Source organism: Silurus aristotelis (genome assembly GCF_946808225.1).
Source record: "Silurus aristotelis genome assembly, chromosome: 19".
NCBI classification, from domain to species: Eukaryota; Metazoa; Chordata; class Actinopteri; order Siluriformes; family Siluridae; genus Silurus; species Silurus aristotelis.
Window position 1 is genome coordinate 5,090,088 of NC_139592.1, and position 21,471 is coordinate 5,111,558.

Below are 21,471 nucleotides of genomic sequence, written 5' to 3' on the forward strand. Positions count from 1 at the left end.
TGGATGGTTCATCTATGACACGATTCAGAGTTCTTAACAGACTTTGACACACTTCAGCAACACGGCGCATGTTCAAATCACGTAAGGATCGCCTGGACTGTTCCATTTGACAGACCGACAACGGCAGCAACATTGTGGAAGTTGCCGAACGGGTGCAAATTTTTCGGAGGTTGAGCTTATTTAAGTTTTTTCTGATCTCTCATTATTTTCCAGTGAAGTTATTCCACTCTTGCAGCACTCGTGCCACAACAAGCACCTCAAACGACTCGTTGCAGTATTGCTGTAAACTTTCTAAATCATATCAAACGTCTCTGTAGCAAGTTTCATGTTGAATTTGCTCTTTGTTCTAACTTGCTGTCCATGATGAAATCGCAGACGTGGTTATGCATGTGGTCAGAATAGCACAGAATGTACACAGGACAATGTTTTTTGACACACTGACTTATGAAGGTCGGTGCTCCCTATGAATGTGCATGCAGCCTTGTGCTGCCATCTGTTGGCATGTTAAAAAAACTGGAAAAAGATTAATAGTTGGAAATACTGTGGAGTGGATAATCTTTGGAGTAGCTGATAGAATTTTTAATTAATGTTTATTAAAACAGCTTCATACGGGCTAACTTTAGAATTGCAACACAAAATAGGGAACATTAATAACTTTTTCTTTTTTTGAAAACTGGCTGACTAGCTGTCTTTCCCATCTTGCTCTCTCCTCTTTTTCTACTTCTGCTTTTCAGTTTTTCTGTTTTGACACCTGATTCTCTCTGCACCATTCTTGAGTTTTGCTGTATGTGAAGCGCTGCTTTTCTGAATCCCGCAAACGTCTTAAGGGGACACACATACACGGATACGCACAGGCACTCGGCACAAAGGGGGCATTCATTATAGCATGCTTCCTAACAGATTATTGTGCAGAAAAGCAATTTAAATACCAAAATCATTCAGTTTTTGTATTGTATGGGGTTCTCCTGGTCCCCTTGTGTGACTAAGTCCTAATCCTCCCCTTTCAGCTTTTACATATTTTACAGACTGGTAAAACAATTAGAGCTTTTTAACATCTGTGTGTCTGATTGTCCCACAGTTATTAGATCATTACATATGACTTATGTCTATGACAATGTCCTCCGCTGTATAGCAGTCCAACAATTGGTGTAAACATGGTGCAAGTTGGTCTGCTCATCTATAGACCAGATTATCCTCCTGATCCTGTTTACAAAATCGTGAAATATATTAAGACAAAAAAATAGTTATAACGACAATAATAGCGATGGGTGGCCTGTAATAATGCATTCTTGGACGACTTGAAAATGATTTATCTGCCGCCGAATGCTTCTCGTTACTCCGATTTTTCACTGCAGCCTGAAACTGTAAACACGGTTTTTGTGTGAAAATACACAAATTACACGTGTAAACACACGCACAGCAGATGTGAATTCCGAAACTGCGTCCGGAGCGTGATTTGTGTGTTTTGCTGCGGCGTTGTGTTTAGTGGACCAGGAGGTAGAAGGCGCTGTGCGTTTCTCGCCTGATTAAGAAACGCTGTCATTTACCTCCCATCGTCTCCCTGATGAGCTGACACGCTCGCTCACAATCTTTCCATCCTCATCAGCTTCTAATAACATTGCCGTCCTTCTTCGGCTTGTTCAATTTCAAAGTTGTGAAACTTTGTAAACTTTGGATCGTTTCGGCTGTAAATAATATAAATGATTTTGGTTGCTCGTTCGAAACCTCCCACAGCTCAGATGGGGTTTGTGTTTCAAACGCTGTGGTCACGCATCTCCGCATCGCCAGCCGCAGGAGAATTAACACGTCGTTACAGCGCTCTCTCTCCATGGTGCTCATGTCCTCCTCAGCAGTTTTTCCAAATGACCAAAATGTGTTTACCAAAGCAAATTAAAAAGGACATAATACTTATATGTGTGTTGCTTAATTTTTCAATATAGATCTCTGATTAAATATAAGATCTGTTCATTGTTTGTGTTTGTGGGTTGTCTTGTGGGTGCCCAGAGTGACATGTGCATAGAACGAAGTTTATGGTAGTTAGACTTCACTAGGACCAGGGAGTAGATGAGTAGTTAAAGAATCCAATGGGATTAGGATTAAAGTATAAGTAGCCATGTGTCAATTTTAGGGAAGTTACAGCAGTTGAATAAGTGGTTGGGGTGGGCAGGTAATAGAAGAATTAGTTTCAAGGTAAATACACTGAGTAATTTTTAATAGTTCTTTGCATGTTTTGTGTCAGACTACACAAACATGATCCCGATGTCACACTGTAGTTGTCATAATGTCAACAATGACAGTCAAAAACTGTTACATGTTTAGACCCACGTTCTCTTTACTTATGGTACGCTAATAACAAACCTAAACAATCTGTATTGTTAATTTTGTTCAGGACATGCCTTCATAATAAAAATGTTATTCAAACACTCCTTTTGCCTCCATATCTCTATAAGTTTCTCATCTGGCTGTACTGTTCACCTGACTGGTTAATTGCGCTAATTGCATCATCGGGTGCAGCGATCCTATTGGTTCTTGGTTAGACGGTCGTCATAGGAGAAGGCACACTGCAGAAAAGTGTCTTAGTTTCACGCTGGTAACTCGACCTCACATCATATTAATTTATTAATACAAAAGAATTTCACATTTTTGTTATCTAATGAATGTATTTCGTCTGAACTGAGCAAAGATGATTATCTACATTAGCCCCATACTTCTTGCTGCCTTCTGCCTTGCGCGTTGTTAGATTCATTCGTTGGCTAACCTATATCTGTAGTGCCAGGAAATGATACACCATGGTAGTTTGAAAAAGCCGTGCAATGACAAGAAATAGGTTGATAGGCTGAAAAAATATGAGAAGAAAAAATATTGATCATGTCAAGAAATAGATTAAAACGAAAGTAAAGAGCCTGGATTGAAAATGTAAGAAGTAGAAAGTACAGATATTTGTGTAAAAAAATTTATGAGGGGAACTAAAAAATTGCCTGCAAAAAATAAATAGTGAAGTAAAGTACTGATACCATCAAAAAATCTACTTAAGTACAGTAACAAAGTATTTGTACTTTGTTACTTCCAACCTCTGAGGAGGAGTAGGTGGAGTAGAGAGGTGGTAGGTGAAGTAAGTGGAGTGTTGCATAAATAAATAGTAGAGGGAATAGGAGGAGTACATGGTAGGTGGAGTATTGAGGTATTAGAGGTAAATAAATGTTAGAGGCGATAGGAGAAGTAGGTGGATTAGAGAGGGGATAGGTGGAGTAGGTAAAGTATTGTGGTATTGGGGTAAATAAATGGTAGAAGGGGTAGGTGAAGTATTAGTAGTAAGTATATGAAGGGTTGTTTGAGGTAGTGTAAGTGGTGAAAGTGGGTATTTTAGGGGTGGTCAGAACTAGTAGGTAGTGGTGGTAAGACAAAAAACAAGGAAAGTCAAGGATTAGTTTTGGGTATTTGCTATTGCTGCAATCTTATTGTAAGTACATGTATTGTTTGGTTAGTTAGAAGTGGGGAGTTGTTAGATTGTTGGGCAGATGGAAGATGAAATTGGAGTAGGATTAAAGAAGAAGTTGCTATGTGGGGTTTCTAAGATAGTTAAAGCAGTTGAATAAGGGGTGGGATTGGACAGGTAGTAATACAGCTCATTGGAAGGTGGAGAGTGCTGAAGGTAGAGATACTGTGGAGTTAAATGATAGTCTACTGATAGCTGGAGGAGTTGGCAGGTAGATTGACTAACCAATTGGGTGTATTCAGGCTGGCCGGGGTGGGGGTGGGGGGGTTTGCCTGAAGTAGTTTAGGGGTATGGGGTAGGTATGTGGGGACTATATGGGGTCTTAAAAAAGCAGCTGGTCTTACTCTCCCTCATTCAATCTGCTGCTTTTCATCTCCACTGACGGAATGACAGAAGGGAAAAAAAATACATATACAAGAGAGGAAGAGAGAGATAAAATTTTGATCCCTCTTTTTTTTTTGCTTAGGCATCTGCAGCTGTGCAGCTCAAGCAGTGCAGAAGACGAACGATCCGCTCGGATTTGAGCCATCTGATCACACACATATTTGAATATTGTTCTTGTCAACTCTTGAGCTTAGAGTTGGTGTTCATGCATTCCTACACACACACACACACACACACACACACACACACACACACACACACACACACACACACACACAAACACACACTCACACACACACACACACACACACACACACACACACACACACACACACACACACACACACACACACAATTAAGTAAGTACTTTCTCCTGAAGTTGCACTCACGCATGCCGTACATTGAGGGTGGATATGAACAGATTGCTACCCTTTTTCTTGACTATGAAATCCGGATTTTAACACCCAGGATCTAAAATGCATTTTTAGTCTCTAATAAAAAATTTAAAAAGGTGGTATTTTTTGTGTCAGGGGGTAATTTAAAAAACATAGTTGCGGTTTAAGGAAGAAAAAGTTGTAAATGAGATAGATGAGGGGTCTTTGGGTGGCGGTATATTGAGGGATAGTAGCATTAATGGAGTCATTAGGCGTACTTCAAGGGCTGTTTAAGGGAATGTAATGTAGTTTTAGGCTTGAGTTGTAAAATAGTATACTTGTCTATAGGGGTAATTAGTAGTATGATAATCAGTTGTTGTAGAAAGGAGGAATGGGTAAAAAATGGTAAATGGGTTGTTAGAAATGTTGGAATGGCAGTTGAAGGGTGAAAGGGTGGGTGTAAAAGTGGTATCAAATATCAGTAGTGGGTAGATGAGTTAGGGTTTTGGATTAGGGTTTAGCAGGGGTTAGGCTTTTGTGATTAGCAGAGGTCAGAGGTAAGTGGCAGAGACACAATGTTATTTCGGGTTAATTTGTGTGAGGTTTTTAAAGTGCTAAGTTAAGGGATAGTGGAAGGTAACTGGAGAAGTCAGAGCAGGTTTAAGATTAAATAAAAATGCTATCCTGTCACAATTAATGGGCAGCCTGCACCCTACATTGAACTCTAATATTATTGAAAACACTTGCACATGTAGACCAGTTCTAGTTGCAGAGAAAGTGGTGTATATATATATATATATATATATATATATATATATATATATATATATATATATATATATATATATATATATATATATATATATATATAATAAATATATATAATACTTTTTTTTTTTTTAAGTGGAAAGCTTAAAGAAAAGATTTTATATATAGTCTCATAGTCTCAATATATGTGGTCATCTGCTAATTAAATTATGATTTTCCCAGTTGGGCAATTACCATTCACTAGGCAGGGCTTAAATTTAAAAGAATTTGACTCCTGTGTTATGGTATACCTGCTAAAGTTACCTCTTAGACTTAGTGTGAAAGACGCAATTTAGAGCTACCAAGATAAGAAAAAAATGAAGAGGTTAAGCTGAGACACAAAAGCAAGCTGATCCACATTAATGGAGGTATTTGGCAGTGTTTCTGTTTAAACACACTCGAAGCTGCAGGATTTCGTCTGGACTCCATAGCTGTGTGAGGTAGAATTAGGTGGGGGGTCGCTCTGCTTCGGTGACTCTGAAGTAGAACTTATTGATTCCTTCAGTACGCTGCATTCTCCGGTTCTGTGTAGAGAACGTTCACTCTGCAAATGCTAAACAGATCCGGGATTCTCACTCAGGCCAAGTTTGTCCGTGTCAGTATACAGAATCGAAGAAGCACTGCCAACAGCCTCCATGCTAACCTTCTCCAGAAACTCTGGGGAGTCTCATACGTCTCAGTCAAGCTAATTGCACAATTTTATAGAAATGTGTGGGTCTGTGGGTGGCTTTGGACTTTATGCCAATGGGAATATTACCTGAAATACATTGAGCTCTTGGACTGGCTGGTAAAATCATCTGCTGTTACCACAAATTATCACTTCAACATTTTTTTACTGATTACTCTCATTACCAACAACTGGTCACAAATAACCAATGTTTTTAAAATCCAACCATAGATTACTCCTTTTACCAATTAGCAATCATTGATTAATATTGTTCACAAAAGCCAGTCATTAAATACTATTTTTCCCAGTGACCAACCACTGACCGTTCTCAACAACCAGTCAATAATTATAATTGTTCTAAAAATAAAAAACAATTACTGATTATCGTTGTTCGCAACAACCAATCACTGATTACCCTTTTCCCCAGTGATAAGTCATTGGTTAACAGTGTTTGCAATGACCAATCGCCAATTCAAATAGATTCAGAAAATCTTCCCTCTTTATTTAGCATATCTGAATATGCAAATGAGGTTCAGAATTCACACAAAATTTGCAATTCTGTCTAATTTGTCACTTAATGACTTTCCACTGAGATGAAGGCATACAGCAGAAACACACTCTCATCAGTATCCATGATTGTTTTGTATGTAATATTTTGATGGACTTCTCCCGTTCATTTTCGTACTGCATGAGTAGACATTTGTTTGGCATACGGTCCACCATTTAATCCTTGTTACGGTACAATTGTTTGTGTTTCTCCAAGTGAACACAATCATGTACATCCATGGCTGACGTACACCAACAATGTTTTTAGGAGTCAGAAAAATATCTAGAATTTGAAATCTAAAGAAAAGTCCTCAAGACAAATAAAAAATAAGGAGAAATTATAGCAGTATAGCATTAGATTTGATTGATTTCACTAATGGAAAATTGATCAAGTATGCAAAGATATTACAAGTTATATTACATCCTTCACCTATCATTGAATTATTATTCACTATTAACCCGTATAACACCCTTTAATTTTCACTTTTATTTTTAGGGCTGTGATTAGCTGGATAGGTAGTATGGGTGCGTACTTGAATGGTAGTTTATGGTAATTAGGTATCTGCAGCAGTAACTTAGGGTGGGAAAGTATTCTTAGGTATTTTTTTGTGTTTGGGGGTCATTTAAAAAGGATAGTTACTATATTAAAAAGATACCCTTTTAATTGAGATAACTGAGCGGTTGTTGGGTGGTGTCATTGGTGGTACTTAAAGGGCTGTTAAAGGGTAGTGTAGTTTTAGGCTTATGTGGTAAAATAGTATACTTACTTATAAAGGGTAATTGGTAGTTTGTTTTTAAAGGGTTTGTTGCAATGTTTAATGGTGCAAGTAAAAATGTGGAGAGGGGGAGTGGTTAAATATAGTTAAGAGGTGGTTTGAATGGAAGTTAAAGGTTAAAGGGGCAGGTATAATTGGGTGTTTGGGAGGGTGGTATCAAATATGGTAAGGGGTAGATAAATTAAAAGGTTAGATATGGGATTTTAGTTTAAGGTTCTTTAGATATAAGTGGTAGTGGCACAATGGTATTTCGAGTTGTTGTGTGTGATTTGTGTGAGGAAAGTTTGGGCAATTTTACCAAAAATGTCAGATCAGGTTGACTAAAAAATTGATAAAAAAAAAAAAAGAAGGCTTAGATATTAAAAAGTAATATAACCTATCTCTTGCACCTATCCTCTGATAATCTGTACAACACCTTTTCATTTATTTTCTCCACTGGAAAACGTCTGCATTCAGAACCCTATCCTAACATAGAGTCTTCTTGACATATTTGTTTTTATTTTTCCAGATTGCTTGGCAGCCCTTTGCTATTTATTCTTGACATATCAATTACAACACAATACCTTTATTAAATCAGTTGTGGAGCCTGAGAAGTTTATGGCAAAACTGGTTCTGTTTACTTGCCTTGATTTGCCCTGAATTGGGTTGTTATCTTGTCGCAGGATACGCCCATGTTGCAGACAGACTGTTTGCTCTTTAGTGTCGCACAACAAAAGCAATCAGGATAATTGATCATCGTTACTATTACGTCCTACTCACTGTTTTCTAAGCTGTAAAAATATAAAGCATGCAATAAGGCTGTAATGACTCTTAATCACTAATGAGAGGTTCTTCGTGGCAGAACATGTATGGTTTTGTTTGTAGGAGAGCAGATCTTCTGCCTCACTGAATCATATCCTGCTGGAACCAATCACACATAACCGATCCTGACTGACATGAGGCTGTAGCATTGAACTTTTTCCTGTTCACTTGTTTACACGAGTGCATTAGGGTCTCTCTCTCTCACACACACACACACACACACACACACACACACACACACACATACACTTACAGTTCGGTGAGGAAGGGCAGGCCGTGGAAAGCGTTGGCTTGGATTTCGCTGATGTTGTTCATGCTGAGATCTCTGTAAAGACACATGGAGGAGGTGGAGGAGTGTCAGAAAGTATGTTGTGGTAAACATATGCTAATTATAAAGATTTCAAAGTAAATTACCCTCATAGATAAAAGAGATTTACAGAAATAATGAATGCATGATTCTGAGATGATTAAGAAACATGAATATAAAGTACAGGACTTTCAACATCATCTTAATCATCATATAGCACTTTGCACATTGAGATCGCAATCTGAAAGAGTTTTTTATAAAATACATTTAAAATTAGGCAAGGAATTATATGTATTTGGAGTGGGGATAATATGCACAACAGGAGGATTATAGAAAAATAACATGAAAATAAAAGTAAAGTAAAAGAAGGAAACAGAAAAAAATTATAGGATAAAAGAAAATGTTGGAACAGAAAAATAAGGAAAAAAATAGTAATTTTGTCATATTTAGGGAGTAAATATAAATGGTTTTTTTTTTATTGTTTCCTTTGAATTTTCCCATCTTTTGAAAAAAAAACAACTTTTTTTTTCAAATAATTAAATTGTATTTATAATAATAATAATTGTTTTCAATAATTTTATGTTCCTTGGGAAACAAAGGTAAAAAAAAAAAACGATTCAAGATTTTTATTTGTCACAAACATAATTATACAGTATGCAGAATATAACTTGCAGTAAAATGTAAACCTGATCGGCCACTTAAAAATGTGTGCATTAGGAACTATAAATCTAAAATTAGAGAAAAATATTAGAAAATGTAAGAGAATAAGAGAAGGTATGACAAAATATATTAGATAATGATCAAGTGGTATTTAAAAAAATAGTGCAAATATATTTAGATGTTCAAAAGGGAACTACAAAATGCAATGAAGTATAACAAACCAATAACAGTAACAATAACAAGGACTATCATCATTGCAGAGGAACCCTTCCTAGATGCATCAGAGTCATCCAGGTTCTACCAGGCCTTCTTTGTTTCTTTCCTCTCTGAGCAGTGCACCAGTTGTAGCAGATACGGCATCCTGGAACCATGTTGAGCAAAGTCCAGCAGGAGATAAATGCAGTACTGTTGCTTCACCATAGTTTTATTTTTGATGAGGGGTCAAGTTGATAGATTTATATAAAAAAATCCATAATAAGGCATCTATTAAAGCAAAAACTAAAAGCTCCAAATATGAGTTTGTTAAGTGATAGTAGGAATAAATACGTCTCTATGAGTAAATACTGTATGTATGAGTACGGCTTGAACAGGTATGAATTTAAACTGAATCAGAAACTGAATAATGATCAAATATTTGTATTTTACCAAATCACCATCTCTACATGTGGAGCCTCTGACACATATGATAAACTGCTGCTGGACTATTAACATAACTCTCTCTCTCTCTCTCTCTCTCTCTCTCTCTCTCTCTCTCTCTCTCTCTTTTTTTTTTTTTCATTTCCCCATCTTCCACACCTTCAATCCATTTTCATGATGTGATGAAAACTGCAGAGCATCTATTACTTTTTGCGTGGTAATTGCTCCGTCTTGTTCTAGTATTTCATGCCAGAGAAGTTCATTGCCCAGAAGGATCCGGACCCTAATTAAAGCATCTGAAATCTGGAACTGTCTTTCCATTATTCGTGTCTTTCCCAATTTCCCATCTTATTAATTAACATGATGCAGATGCGGGTCTGGATTTCCTGACGGGGGAGAAACTTTCGAGAGAGCGCGCTCGTTCGCTGATGAAAGTCGACGTATCGCGTTTCAGCCTTTTATCGCCTTGATTAATGGCCCGAGCCACTCACGCCGCACCTGTAAGACTTGACCCGGACCATCTCGATGAGAGGATCTGGACGGAAAGAAAGAACGAGTCGGTCAATCTAGCCAAACCTAATCCGAACAAAACATGTGGACTTGGATATCAAAGACGGATGCTGTGCACTAGCACATTTACCATCCATCAGAGAAAACAAGAAACATGGAGAGAGAGGAAGAAACTTTCCATTGTGAATCAGTGTTTTGCAGCTGGTAATTTTTTTTTCTTTTTTTATGTGTGTGTGGACAAGGTCAGGTTTCTCAGGGTTGTTTTCCAGGTGTTTTTTTTACCTTCTGTCTAATCAAGGCAACTCCTCTCTGTCTTTAGGGACAGACAGCTCAGAATTGACACCTTACCCATCATGCTTTCTGAAATGTTCTCGCTACAAGAGTGCTGCTTTAGTTTTGGACTGGCGCTATGGAGCTCTTGTAGCTTTATAAATAAGCAAAGCGTATATCTACTAGTTTAGCATCAAATGACATGTGGTTTGAGTTATTTGTTTTTACATTGTACTAAACTCTAATGGACCTTATCGTTGAGGTGAATCTTTGGAACTCTGCTGGAAATGATTATTCAAGGTATAAAGATACATGCTAAAGATAAATTAGATTAGCAAAACTAAATAGAAGCGAATTTCACAGTTCGGTCGAGCGACTACATTTGGAGGGAAACAATGCTTAATTTTTCTAGCAATCGTTCTCAGTCCTTTATGAAAAAATGACTATTTTCAAAACGGCAGTCACTCTGGCCGTGATTGGATTACAAATTCTCGCATCGTATGTAGCAGCCAGGCGGAGTGTCGCGTCTGATTTAAATCGAAACCTTCAGCGAGTGTCAGTTCCCTCGCGAGACGTCTGTGCGAGCCTGCAAACCATTGCGAACAGAACCGAACTGCAACATTACTTCATTTACGTCCCAAAGGGAATCCATAACCCGAGACCACCAAGCAAGAGAGGATAAACGGAGTGGTCTGAAAAATATTCATCGCCCGAGACTTTGATACTCTATTATTTATTTCTTTTGTCAGAGTGTCAGGCACGGCGAGGTGAAAAGCTAATTTGCACGGCAGGGCGTCTGGAAAACGTCTTATGGAAAACAGGAGCGCGGGAGCACATGCCGAGGAGGAACGCCGACGCTTTATACTGACACGGTGGCATGGAGTACACTCAACACAAACCTGTAAAACGGCGGGGAGGATTTGGACGTTTTTGAGCAAACACAATATCGCATACATACATCGTGTAGTGTTACTGGAGGAAAACATATAGTTTTCAGCGTTGATGGTGTTTCCATCTGTGTAGAGTTGATTGAAATCTGTTTACTTCACAGGAAAAAACAGCACGTTCATATCATTTGTAAAGGAAAAGTTTCCAGATACATTCTATAAAATAGAATCTACATTCATACCAATTCACATCCCCTCTCCACACGCTACATTTAATCATGAAGATCGTCGCTAAGCATTTTGTTCCAGTCAGGGTTGCTAAGAATCCAGAGTCAAACCCAAGAATGCTTAGATGGGAATACAGTCTGTATAAGGAACATATTTTGTTTTGGAAGAAACTGAAAACACATTTAGATCATGGTAGAACAGGCAAAACTCGAGAAAGAACTTGACCTTCAGAATCAAAAGCTATCCCAACCTCTTGGGGTCAGTTGGGGTCAGAAATCAGGGTCAGCCATGATATGGCACTTCTGGAACAGACAAGGTTAAGTGTCTTGCTAAAGGGCCTAACAGTGGTAGAACTGGGAGAACTTGAACCCCCACAACCGTCTGATCAGTACCCCAGAGCCTTAACCTTTGAGCCACTACTGACTTTAGGATCAACCTATAGATCTTGCTTCAACACGCCGCCCCACCTGACCCATCATGCTGAGTGTCTGATATCATTTGTATCACTTTTCTGGCCACAAGCTTTATAATTCTGAAGAACATTAAATTTTTCATTTTTCGTTTTTGCAGCTGGAATTTTTTTAATATGCCTTTTGCAGCATTAGAGAGCCAAACCTTTTGTCTGTATTTGTCATCTGTATATGAACCCCAGCCATTAGGGTTGCACAAGTCAGTGCACTCTTAGTGCCGGTCCCAAACCCAGATAAATGGCGAGGGTTGCGTTAGGAAGAGCATCCAGCGTAAAACATGTGCCAAATCGAACATGCGGATCACGAATACGGAAGATCCACTGTGGCGACCCCTAATGGGAGAAGCCAAGATAAAGTTTTTTATATGAACCCCAACAAATGCTCTCTATTTTTCAACACATTAAAGTAAACAGGATGCTTTAAATGATTAATAATTCTAACTTTCTAAAAGAGAATTCTGTCCTTCAATGCTCTCAGCTGGTATAGATAAACCCTTTTAAACATCCAAAAATACTCATTAAGGCCATGCCCACAATACTGTTCCTGAATGTGGATTCTATGACAGGCTTAATAATACAATATAAACCTAATATTTTCTCTTTTGTCAAGATTCTCAGTGCAATCCTTTTTCTTTAAGCATTGGTTTTTAATCCAATCTGCATCAGTTAAATGACATCACTGTGCAATTACTCGTTGATTTCGGTGCAGTCATTTTCCACAGGCCATGCTGTCCGCTTACTGTAAGCATGACGTGAAGCCGCAAGCCGCGCTAAATATCGGGATTCTGAAGCCTCTTTACAAAAATAAATAAATCATGAAGTAACTCAACAAAACCAAGCAGTCAATGTACAAAGATTTTCGACAAATTATGGCGCTACGATCCTCCAGCAGATTTATGATTTTAATGACTGCGCATTAATCGAAATGTCCGAGGTGAAAAATAGCCTCGAAAACCCCAACACTGACACAACATTCAAAACAAAACCGCCTTTTTCCATAGAAATAGTCATTCGTATCCATCAGGATTCAATTGACAGCTTGTTTTATTTGAGTCTATTCCACTGGGTGGTAATTCATATTCCCTTCTCTTATCCCTTACATAACATCTGCTGCTGTTTTTATTGAAATAATAACGACCTAATGCAAACCACATTTGTTTTTTTGCGGCCAGAAATGGGAATTATTTGGACCAAGTTCGAAGCAATGCCCAATGCAAAGCATCTGAATGACAAGGACCCACTAGAGTGATGCGTAATAAGAGTGAAGCTCGATCTGTACATCTTCCGCCGTGTTTTGTAGTTTTGTGTGTTCGGAACCAGTCTGAAATAAACCAGGTTATAAGAGAAAAAAGAGTCCGAAAAATAAAGTTGAGTGTGTGAGCAAAAAAAGCAAACATCAGACTACAAATGTATTTTCCATTAATACACTATAGTATACATGGAGTAAACACTTAAATTCCTAATTCTGAGTGGAAATCTGATTGGAACAGCAAAATAGGCAAAGTAGTTTTGGCTTTCCTTTCCCATTTCCTCTTCTTTTTCTCTTCTTCCTTTCCATTTCTTTCCCTTTTCCTTTATTTAATTGTTCTTTTTCCTTTTCTTTCCTTTTCTTTCCTTTCCTTTCCTTTCCTTTCCTTTCCTTTCCTTTCCTTTCCTTTCCTTTCCTTTCCTTGTTCTTTCCTTTTCTTATTCTTTCCTTTCCTTTTCCTGTTTCTCTTTTTTGCATTCTTTTTCTTTCATTTCATTTCCTTTTCACTCTTCATCCTTTCAATTTATTTAATTTCTCCTTTCCTTTTTCCTTTTTTCCCTCCTTTTTTCCTCTTCTTCTTATCCCTTTTTCTCCTTTTCATTTGCTTCCTCTTTTCCTCTTCTTCCTATCTATTTTTCTCTTTTTTCCTTTCCTTTCCTTTCCTTTCCTTTCCTTTCCTTTCCTTTCCTTTCCTTTCCTTTCCTTTCCTTTCCCTCTATTTCATCCATTTCCTTTCCTTTCATTTTCCTCGTCTTCCTATCACTTTTTTCCTTTCCTTTCCTTTCCTTTCCTTTCCTTTCCTTTCCTTTTCTTTTCTTTTCTTTCCTTTCCTTTCCTTCTTACTTTTCTTTCCTTTTCACTCGTCATCCTTTTATTTAATATTTATTTCATTTCCCCTTTCTTTCCTTTACTTTTTTCCTCTTCTTCCTATCCACATTACATTTTTATTTTATTAACTTTCATTCCTATAGTATGTATGTGAATGCTGGAAATGCAAGCTCAGTAAGTCGGGTGAACTCTGACCTTCACCTGACTCTGCTCACATGAAGATGTGTTACTGATATTCGATACCTCACAGTGTGAACTGCAGAGAATACAAAATTCTATCACAGCTTTCATATCATATAACATTAACAAAAATCTGCCAGATTTAAATACACCAGGGGTCTCTAACTTTACATCCTCCCAAAACTTTGTTGTTTCTATAGTTAAAGCTCATACACTTCAAATGATAATAAATATGAAATATAAATTATATGATTATATTAAATGTATATTCATTCCTCTTTCTGACATTTTAAAAATGGTGACATCATTAAGGCTGAAATCTTTGTGTTATAAGTGGAATGACGGACTCAAGGCCATGCTGTTTTATGAAAAAGAATGCACATATTGCACACGTGCATTTTGACGCATCACACCTTTCTGTTGTTGGTCCTTTAAACGTAGCTTTGGCTGAATAAAATACTTCAGGACGTTCAGTTATTGATCAACCAGACAGTGATTATTACACTTAAACGTCCCTAGTAGTGATGGAGAACCTCACAGAGACAAGTTCAGGATTCCAAAACACATAAATGCACACATTTCGCTTTCATTTGTTCTCAGAAGACGCTTTAAAATGTCCCGGAGGACTGAACACCCGGAAAGACATTAAAAACATTTTTTGGAATGCTATAGAAAGCTATAGAGGTGTTGTATAAGACATGAGAACATGACCAGACTGCTCTGCCGATCGTGTCAAGACACACAAAGTGAAAATCGCCGTCTTTGAAGTAGCTTCGAAGAGTTCGCTCCAAAGTGCACAGGTATGCTTTAATCCACCGAGCCCTCCCACTGAAAGCCTCCGTAATGCTGCAGGAGGGGATTTAGAGAGCCGTACATCTTCGCTTCCGATCACACACTCATCTCTGTGTACACACACTCTGCAATAAAACCAATGAGATGTTTTCCAAATAGGGCTATTGCAAACACATCAGTGTTGTAAACTGCTGAGTCAGTCTGGTGTGAGATATTTACATCAGGATACACATAAGCAGTGTAGTTAGATTAGATTAGATTAGATTATATTAGATTAGATTAGATTAGATTAGATTCAACTTTATTGTCATTGTGCATAGAGCCAATGAAATGCAGTCGGCATCTAACCAGAATTGCATAAGTAGCAGTAATATAAATAGCGTATGAGGTCATACAGTATATACAGGGGTGGGGGTGATTAATGTACAGAAGGTGCAGTAGGTAATAATAAATGTTTTATATAGCAATATACAATATACTGTGCAAAGATTATGCATAGCCAGACATGTCAGAAGATAATATACTCAAATGACATGATATAGTTATGTACAAGTATGAATGTATACAAAGAATAAATATGGGTGGAATATACAGGAGTGCAATGATAAATGTGAGTTATGTTTGGGGCAAAAATGTGTAGTGGACAAGCAGTGCAAAATACACAGATAGTTCTTCTCAGCCTCCACCGGGCCACTAGAGTGACTACTACTGGGCCAGGCGGCCTGAGATGGAGTCATTATTCATCCACTCTAAGCCCACTTTAGTCCACATTAATCAGACTAGAATTAATTTCTTTACATTTTTCAATTATTTTAAGTGTACATTTAATGATTCCGACCAGAGTTTATTTGACACAAAAATTAAATAAATTTGACAATTAAAATCTCTTTCATAAGAAGCAGTTTCAAAGTCTGATAAATTTGTATTACACTTCAATTTCAGCTTTAATTGTAATTAAAGAATTACAACAACATTTTCTTTCTTTGTCTTTTTGTCATTTTCTTCTTTGTGTAATTTCTTTCTTTCTTTCTTTCTTTCTTTCTTTCTTTCTTTCTTTCTTTCTTTCTTTCTTTCTTTCTTTCTTTCTTTCTTTCCCTGCACTTCTCCTGGGTCATCATTTTATTCTAGAATGTACCATTTGAATCCAGATTTGCATGATGAAGCATTGGTTCTGGTGGCGCTGTTTTTATACTGGAGAGAGAAAAAGAATCGTCTTATTTTCAAGTGGGATGGTCATTGTCTGTCTGTCAATCATAGTAAGGTGAGCCAATCAGAGATGTCTGTTAACTGTAGGGCTCAGTAGCCATGTTTATTTGAAACAAACCCTCATTCTGGAAATCTAGACATCATGTAAACGTCTGGCGATGTATTCTAAGCTTCTTTGTGCTCAGTGACTTTCCTGTGACTCACAACCGCCACACCATGAACAAGAATACAAGAAAACGTTTAATTTTCAAAAGGATTGGGGGATGAGGGGGAAAAAAGACTATTATTTGATGCATAAAGAAGAGGAAATTGCAGTATAGATTACAATCCTGTTTTGAAGGATGCTGCCAAAGTCTCCATGAAGAGAAACCCCGAGTCCTTTTCAGGTGAATCAAAGTGTGAAGGATGTTGCCAGTCATCAATCATAAGCTGGGAATTTGTAGACCCCAAAACAAACAAGCCAATAAACTGTATAAATTCCTGTGTCAAGTGCAAGGCCATGTCTCGCCCGGCCCAAATTTATGAATTCATGTCTCTGATAAGAGCATTCCAAGTGTTGGACTAGGTTTGGTATGGAAACGCCTCGTCTTCCTCAGCCTGCTGATGACAGAGCTTCATTCATCATAGCTAGTGGAACAATCTGAACATTGTTGGCATGCATTCTGTTTTTTCGCCTTTCTTCTATGAACACACACAATACTGACTCACACACACTTCCCTGCAGGTCAGGAGACACAGTTCTGTGCTTTAGATGAGACCACCCTGGAGAGAACGGCAGGATTGACTGAACAAAGCTCGAGATATAGATGGCTAATTCATAGCTACACTTTAAAAGGCACCAGGATGAGGGTTCTAATAACACACCACACCTGAGTAAGCAACGTCACTATGCACACAAATGATGGGTGCTGCCTTTCTATGACTCTAATGCCTTTTTTTTTTTTACCCACAAATAGATCTGTTTGTATTAATAAGATGATGTCATGATGAAATCGACTGTTGATTGTACATAGTTATGGGGAGACTGGAACACAGTTATCACTCGCTCATCTTTCTTTCTTTATCTACGCTGAAGCTGTTACACCTCACATGGTGTCTTTTTACCAGACACACTGCATGGCTATTAAGTAATTGGTGGTTATTTATTTGGTGGTAAAGTAATTAGTAATGAACAAATTGTTGAAGTAATTGGTAGTGAAGTTATTAGTGGAAAAGTAGTTGGTGGCAGGGTAAATGATGAAGAAGTACAGTTATTGGTGGTGACGTATTTGGTAATTAAGTAATTAGTGGTAAGGTAATTGTTGGAGAGGTAATTAGTAGTAAAGAAAATGGTAGAAAAGTATGTGGTGTTGAAGTTGTTGAAAAGTAGTTGGCAATGAAGTAAATGTTGGAGAAATAATTGGTAGTAAAGTATTTTGTAAAGAGGTAATTAGTGGAAAAGCAGTTGGTGGTGAAGTAATAGTTAAATAATTAATTGGTAGTGAGGTAATTGTTGGTGAGGTAATTGGTAGGGAAGTAACTGTTGGTGAAGTAATTGGTGGACAAGTAATTAGTGGACAAGCAATTGCTGGTGAGGTAATTGGTTAAGAAGTAATTGTTGGTGAAGTAATTGTTGATGAGGTAATTGTTAGTGAAGTAATTGTTAGTAAGGTAAGTGTTGGTGAAGTAATTGTTGGTGAAGTAATTGGTAGTAAGGTAATTGCCATAAAGTAATTGGTGGAGAAGTAATTGTTAGTGAACTAATTCTTGGAGAAATAACTGTTGGTGAAGTAATTGTTGGTGAAGTGACTGGTAGTGAGGTAATTGTGATGAAATAATTGGAGATGAGGTTATTGGTGGTGAAGTAATTGGCAGTGAAGAAATTGTAACTTGTAATTTTATAAAAGGTCAAATGTGATGTTATCTTCCGAAGGTTATGCAGAAGCAGTCCATAAAAAGCAGATCAGGACTAAAGTCTAAGAGATCTGGAAATAATATATTGCTCCACCTTCCCATGGAGAATGCTATGCTCTAAAATCTGAAAAGCTTTCCCAGGAGACTGGAGGTTATCATAAGAGCAAAGGTCTAGAAAAAATGTTCAACAAGAACAAATTCAACATTTAATAAACACATTTATATCCCAAATTGCCCAGAATGACCCACTGGCTACCTATGTGGCATATGCTAACCTAGAATTAGCTATAGTATTAGTGATATGGTTCTGACCTATCACCCAAAAGCATGCCAGGAGGTGGGCTGATAACAATGAATTGCCCCCCTGGAGGTTGGCCTTGTGATGTACTAGATCCCATTCAGGTTGGATTCCCGTTTCATGCAATTGCTCTTGGCTAAAACACAATTCGAGGACAAAAAAATACTATGAATTTTGTTTTGCTAAGAAAGGAACCTGACAAAACACCAAAAGTCATCTAATTCATTTAAGTATCAAGTATGGAAGCATTAAGAACCCTTTTTGCACCTTGAATGGTAAGTTACATAAATGGCCATGCAATACCTCCTCAATGAATGGCTTTAGGGTAGAATTTGTTGCTTGTTACATAAGTTTAGTCCTCATAAATGGAGCGGAGGTAGATGAGCTCTAAGAGTCTGAAAGGAGATACGGACCGGATCGACCGTGACAAAAAGAGGACGAGCAGAAAAGTAGGTGAAAGGGGGGGGAAAAAAGCGACTTTGTTTGCTCTTCCTGTGCTGGTGAAAAGGTGGTGCACATTAGCATTGTGCTTCCACAGACACAGGAAGGACAAGGAGACAATACACACTTCCCCTCCTTTTGTTTTGTTTTTAAGTAGTGTCCTCCTTTTCTCCTTTATTTGACGCATCGTCAAGTTTCCTCAGGTTTGTCTGCTCTCCTTTCACCTGAGTTTATAACATAGCACACATACAAATGCCGGAAAGGGAGAGAACAAGGAAGGAGGAAGGAGAGCAGTGTTGTCTTTCTCTTTAGATGGAACACATGAGAGAGAGAGAGAGAGAGAGAGAGAGAGAGAGAGAGAGAGAGAGAGAGAGAGAGAGAGAGAGAGAGAGAGAGAGAGAGAGAGAGAGAGAGTCAGATGTCTGGGTGGTTAAATGGGATGTTTAGTCTGTGTATACGTCATGGGAGCTGCGTTTTACACTCCACTCTCCCCTTGGGGCACTGGAAGGATGAACTGAAACGCACACTCGCACACACATGGCTAGAATTACTTTTTATTATTGCTCGTCATCATTTTCAGTGAAGCCTGATCCCTCGGATGAGTAACTCTGAGCTCTGTTTCCGTGTCACTGCGGCTCCTAATGTTTTTGCTGCAAGCGACATGAAGAAATCAGGAACTCCCTGTTTGCTAAATGTACAGGAAATATAGGAACATATTAACCGCACATGCTTACATCATGCCACGTGCATTAGGTAAACATGTGTACTGTGTCCATCTCAAAGTGACTCAGTACAGCCTGTAATGTTTGATGCTTTGACAAAATTTTTTAAATAAAGTCTTTGGCTTGCATTTCATGCATTTCTTTATTAAAGGAATACAGAAGTGAAAAAAGTATTTATTTAAAAACACCTTGGGAGGAACTGAAAGATTGTTGGTAAAGCTGTTAGATCTTCTGCTCTATCAATTGTTAGTAGTTAGCAAGTAAGCACTAGTCAGAACTGATCGACTGGCATTGGCACATTTTTTTCAGACCGGGGTGGGAAATAAAGTACAAATACTTCATTACTGTATTTATTTTTATTATATCTTTCTGGTATAAGTACTATACATTACTATTTATTTTTCTGACAACTTTTTCATTCACTCATTACATTTTTACACAAATATCTGTACATTCTACTTCTAACATTTTCAAACCAGATAGTTTTAACCTATTTGGTGAAATGTCAATATTTTTTCTTCTCACCGAGCTCTGTTTTCAGAACATCAACCGATTTCCTGTCATTGCGTAGATATTTCAATCCACTGGTGTATCATTTCCTGGCTCTCACACACCACAGGCGTAGGCTAGTTTACAAAACTAACAACAAGCCATGCAGAAGGCAACAAGAAGTCTGGGGGTAACGTGGATGAGACAGAGAAAGTCAGTGATGTAAACATGACTGAGAACAGAGACATTCCTGATCACCTGATCATCATCATCTTTTCTCTGCCCTAAAACATTCATTAGGTAACAAAATGTTTAATTCGCTTAAGGCTTAATTAATTAAGGCTGTCAAATAAATGCAAATAAATTTGAACGGCACTGGTTTTATTAACGCACGATTAATGCAGTGCTTATTTCTGTTTCACCATTTTTATTAAATATATAAAAAAAGAAATATAAAAAAAGCGAAAATAAAGACTTCAGCGCAACACGTTTATTCTCGGAATCCTTTATTTACTCGGATATAAAAAAAAAATTATAAATAAACTTACATTTTGAAGTCTTAAATCACCACTGTAATCCACCATGATGCACACGATCTGACAATTTACATTCTGGGACCGAATTTTTTTCTCAAAACGCCGGAACAAACTTAAATTACCCTGTCTTTTTTGAACGAACAGATAAGAGCAATACATCATTCGAATCTGTAAAGAGTCTAATTTTATTTGTATACACTCATAATAACAACATTATGCTGTGCTTTTTTTTTTTAAATAGAGCAAACAGGCAGGGGGCGCTTTTTGCCGTCTCTGTCATCACTTTTGCCAGACACATAAATAAAACAACCTAAATCTCAGTGAATATTTGCCTCACAGACATAATAAATATATGTATAGAAAACTCGAAAAGTCAATTTTTATATAAATGAATTCACATCGAATGCAAATATTCTCTGATTATGTTGTCCATATGAAAGTTATAAGAGGTATAGTTTCTCCGGTATCACCTCGTTAACAGTCCGTGTGGAAACAAATATAGAAGTATTAACCTAATCGTGAGTTAACTCATGACAATCATGCGATTAATCGTGATTAAATATTTTATTTGTTTGACAGCCCTTATATTTATATGATGTGAGGTCCAGTTATCAGCTTGACACTAAAACTGGTAGTAGTAAAGGCTACTTTTTACTTAAATACATGTCAGAGCCCAAACTTCTTTACTTTAACTTACGTAAAAAAGTTTAGTCAGTACTTCAACTTCTACCCAAGTATTTTAAAACATAAGTATCTGTACTTGTATTCAAGTGAAGCATGTGTGTACTTTTGCCACCTCTGCTTCAGATCATTAAATCACTGCCAATCAGATCACAGATCCTTTCCACTCGTAACAATTCAGATCACAACTCCCACCTCCATTGTGACCAATCAGACCACAGCTCCCACCCCATGGTAACCATTCGGCCACATTTCCCACTTAACTGTAACCATTTTATCTATATGGATAAAAGTATTGGGACACCTGACCTTTCCTGCCATATGTGGTTCTTCAAAAT

At 37.6% G+C, this 21,471-nt stretch overlaps 1 protein-coding gene and 1 long non-coding RNA gene across 2 annotated transcripts in view; both read right to left on the reverse strand.

Annotated features, from left to right (window-relative positions):
- The window catches only part of lgr6 (leucine-rich repeat containing G protein-coupled receptor 6), an 87,433-nt gene that overhangs the window by 38,123 nt on the left and 27,839 nt on the right, over window positions 1-21,471 (reverse strand). Inside the window, exon 2 of the mRNA XM_083521110.1 lies at window positions 8,105-8,176. Within this exon, the coding sequence (XP_083377236.1) occupies window positions 8,105-8,176 (72 nt within the window). The remainder of the gene's footprint in view (window positions 1-8,104; window positions 8,177-21,471) is intronic.
- On the reverse strand, window positions 13,726-14,519 carry LOC310715005. Its single transcript, XR_014530211.1, has 2 exons — window positions 13,911-14,519; window positions 13,726-13,780 (listed from the first exon to the last, which is right to left on the reverse strand). It is a non-coding gene; the product is annotated as an uncharacterized lncRNA (long non-coding RNA).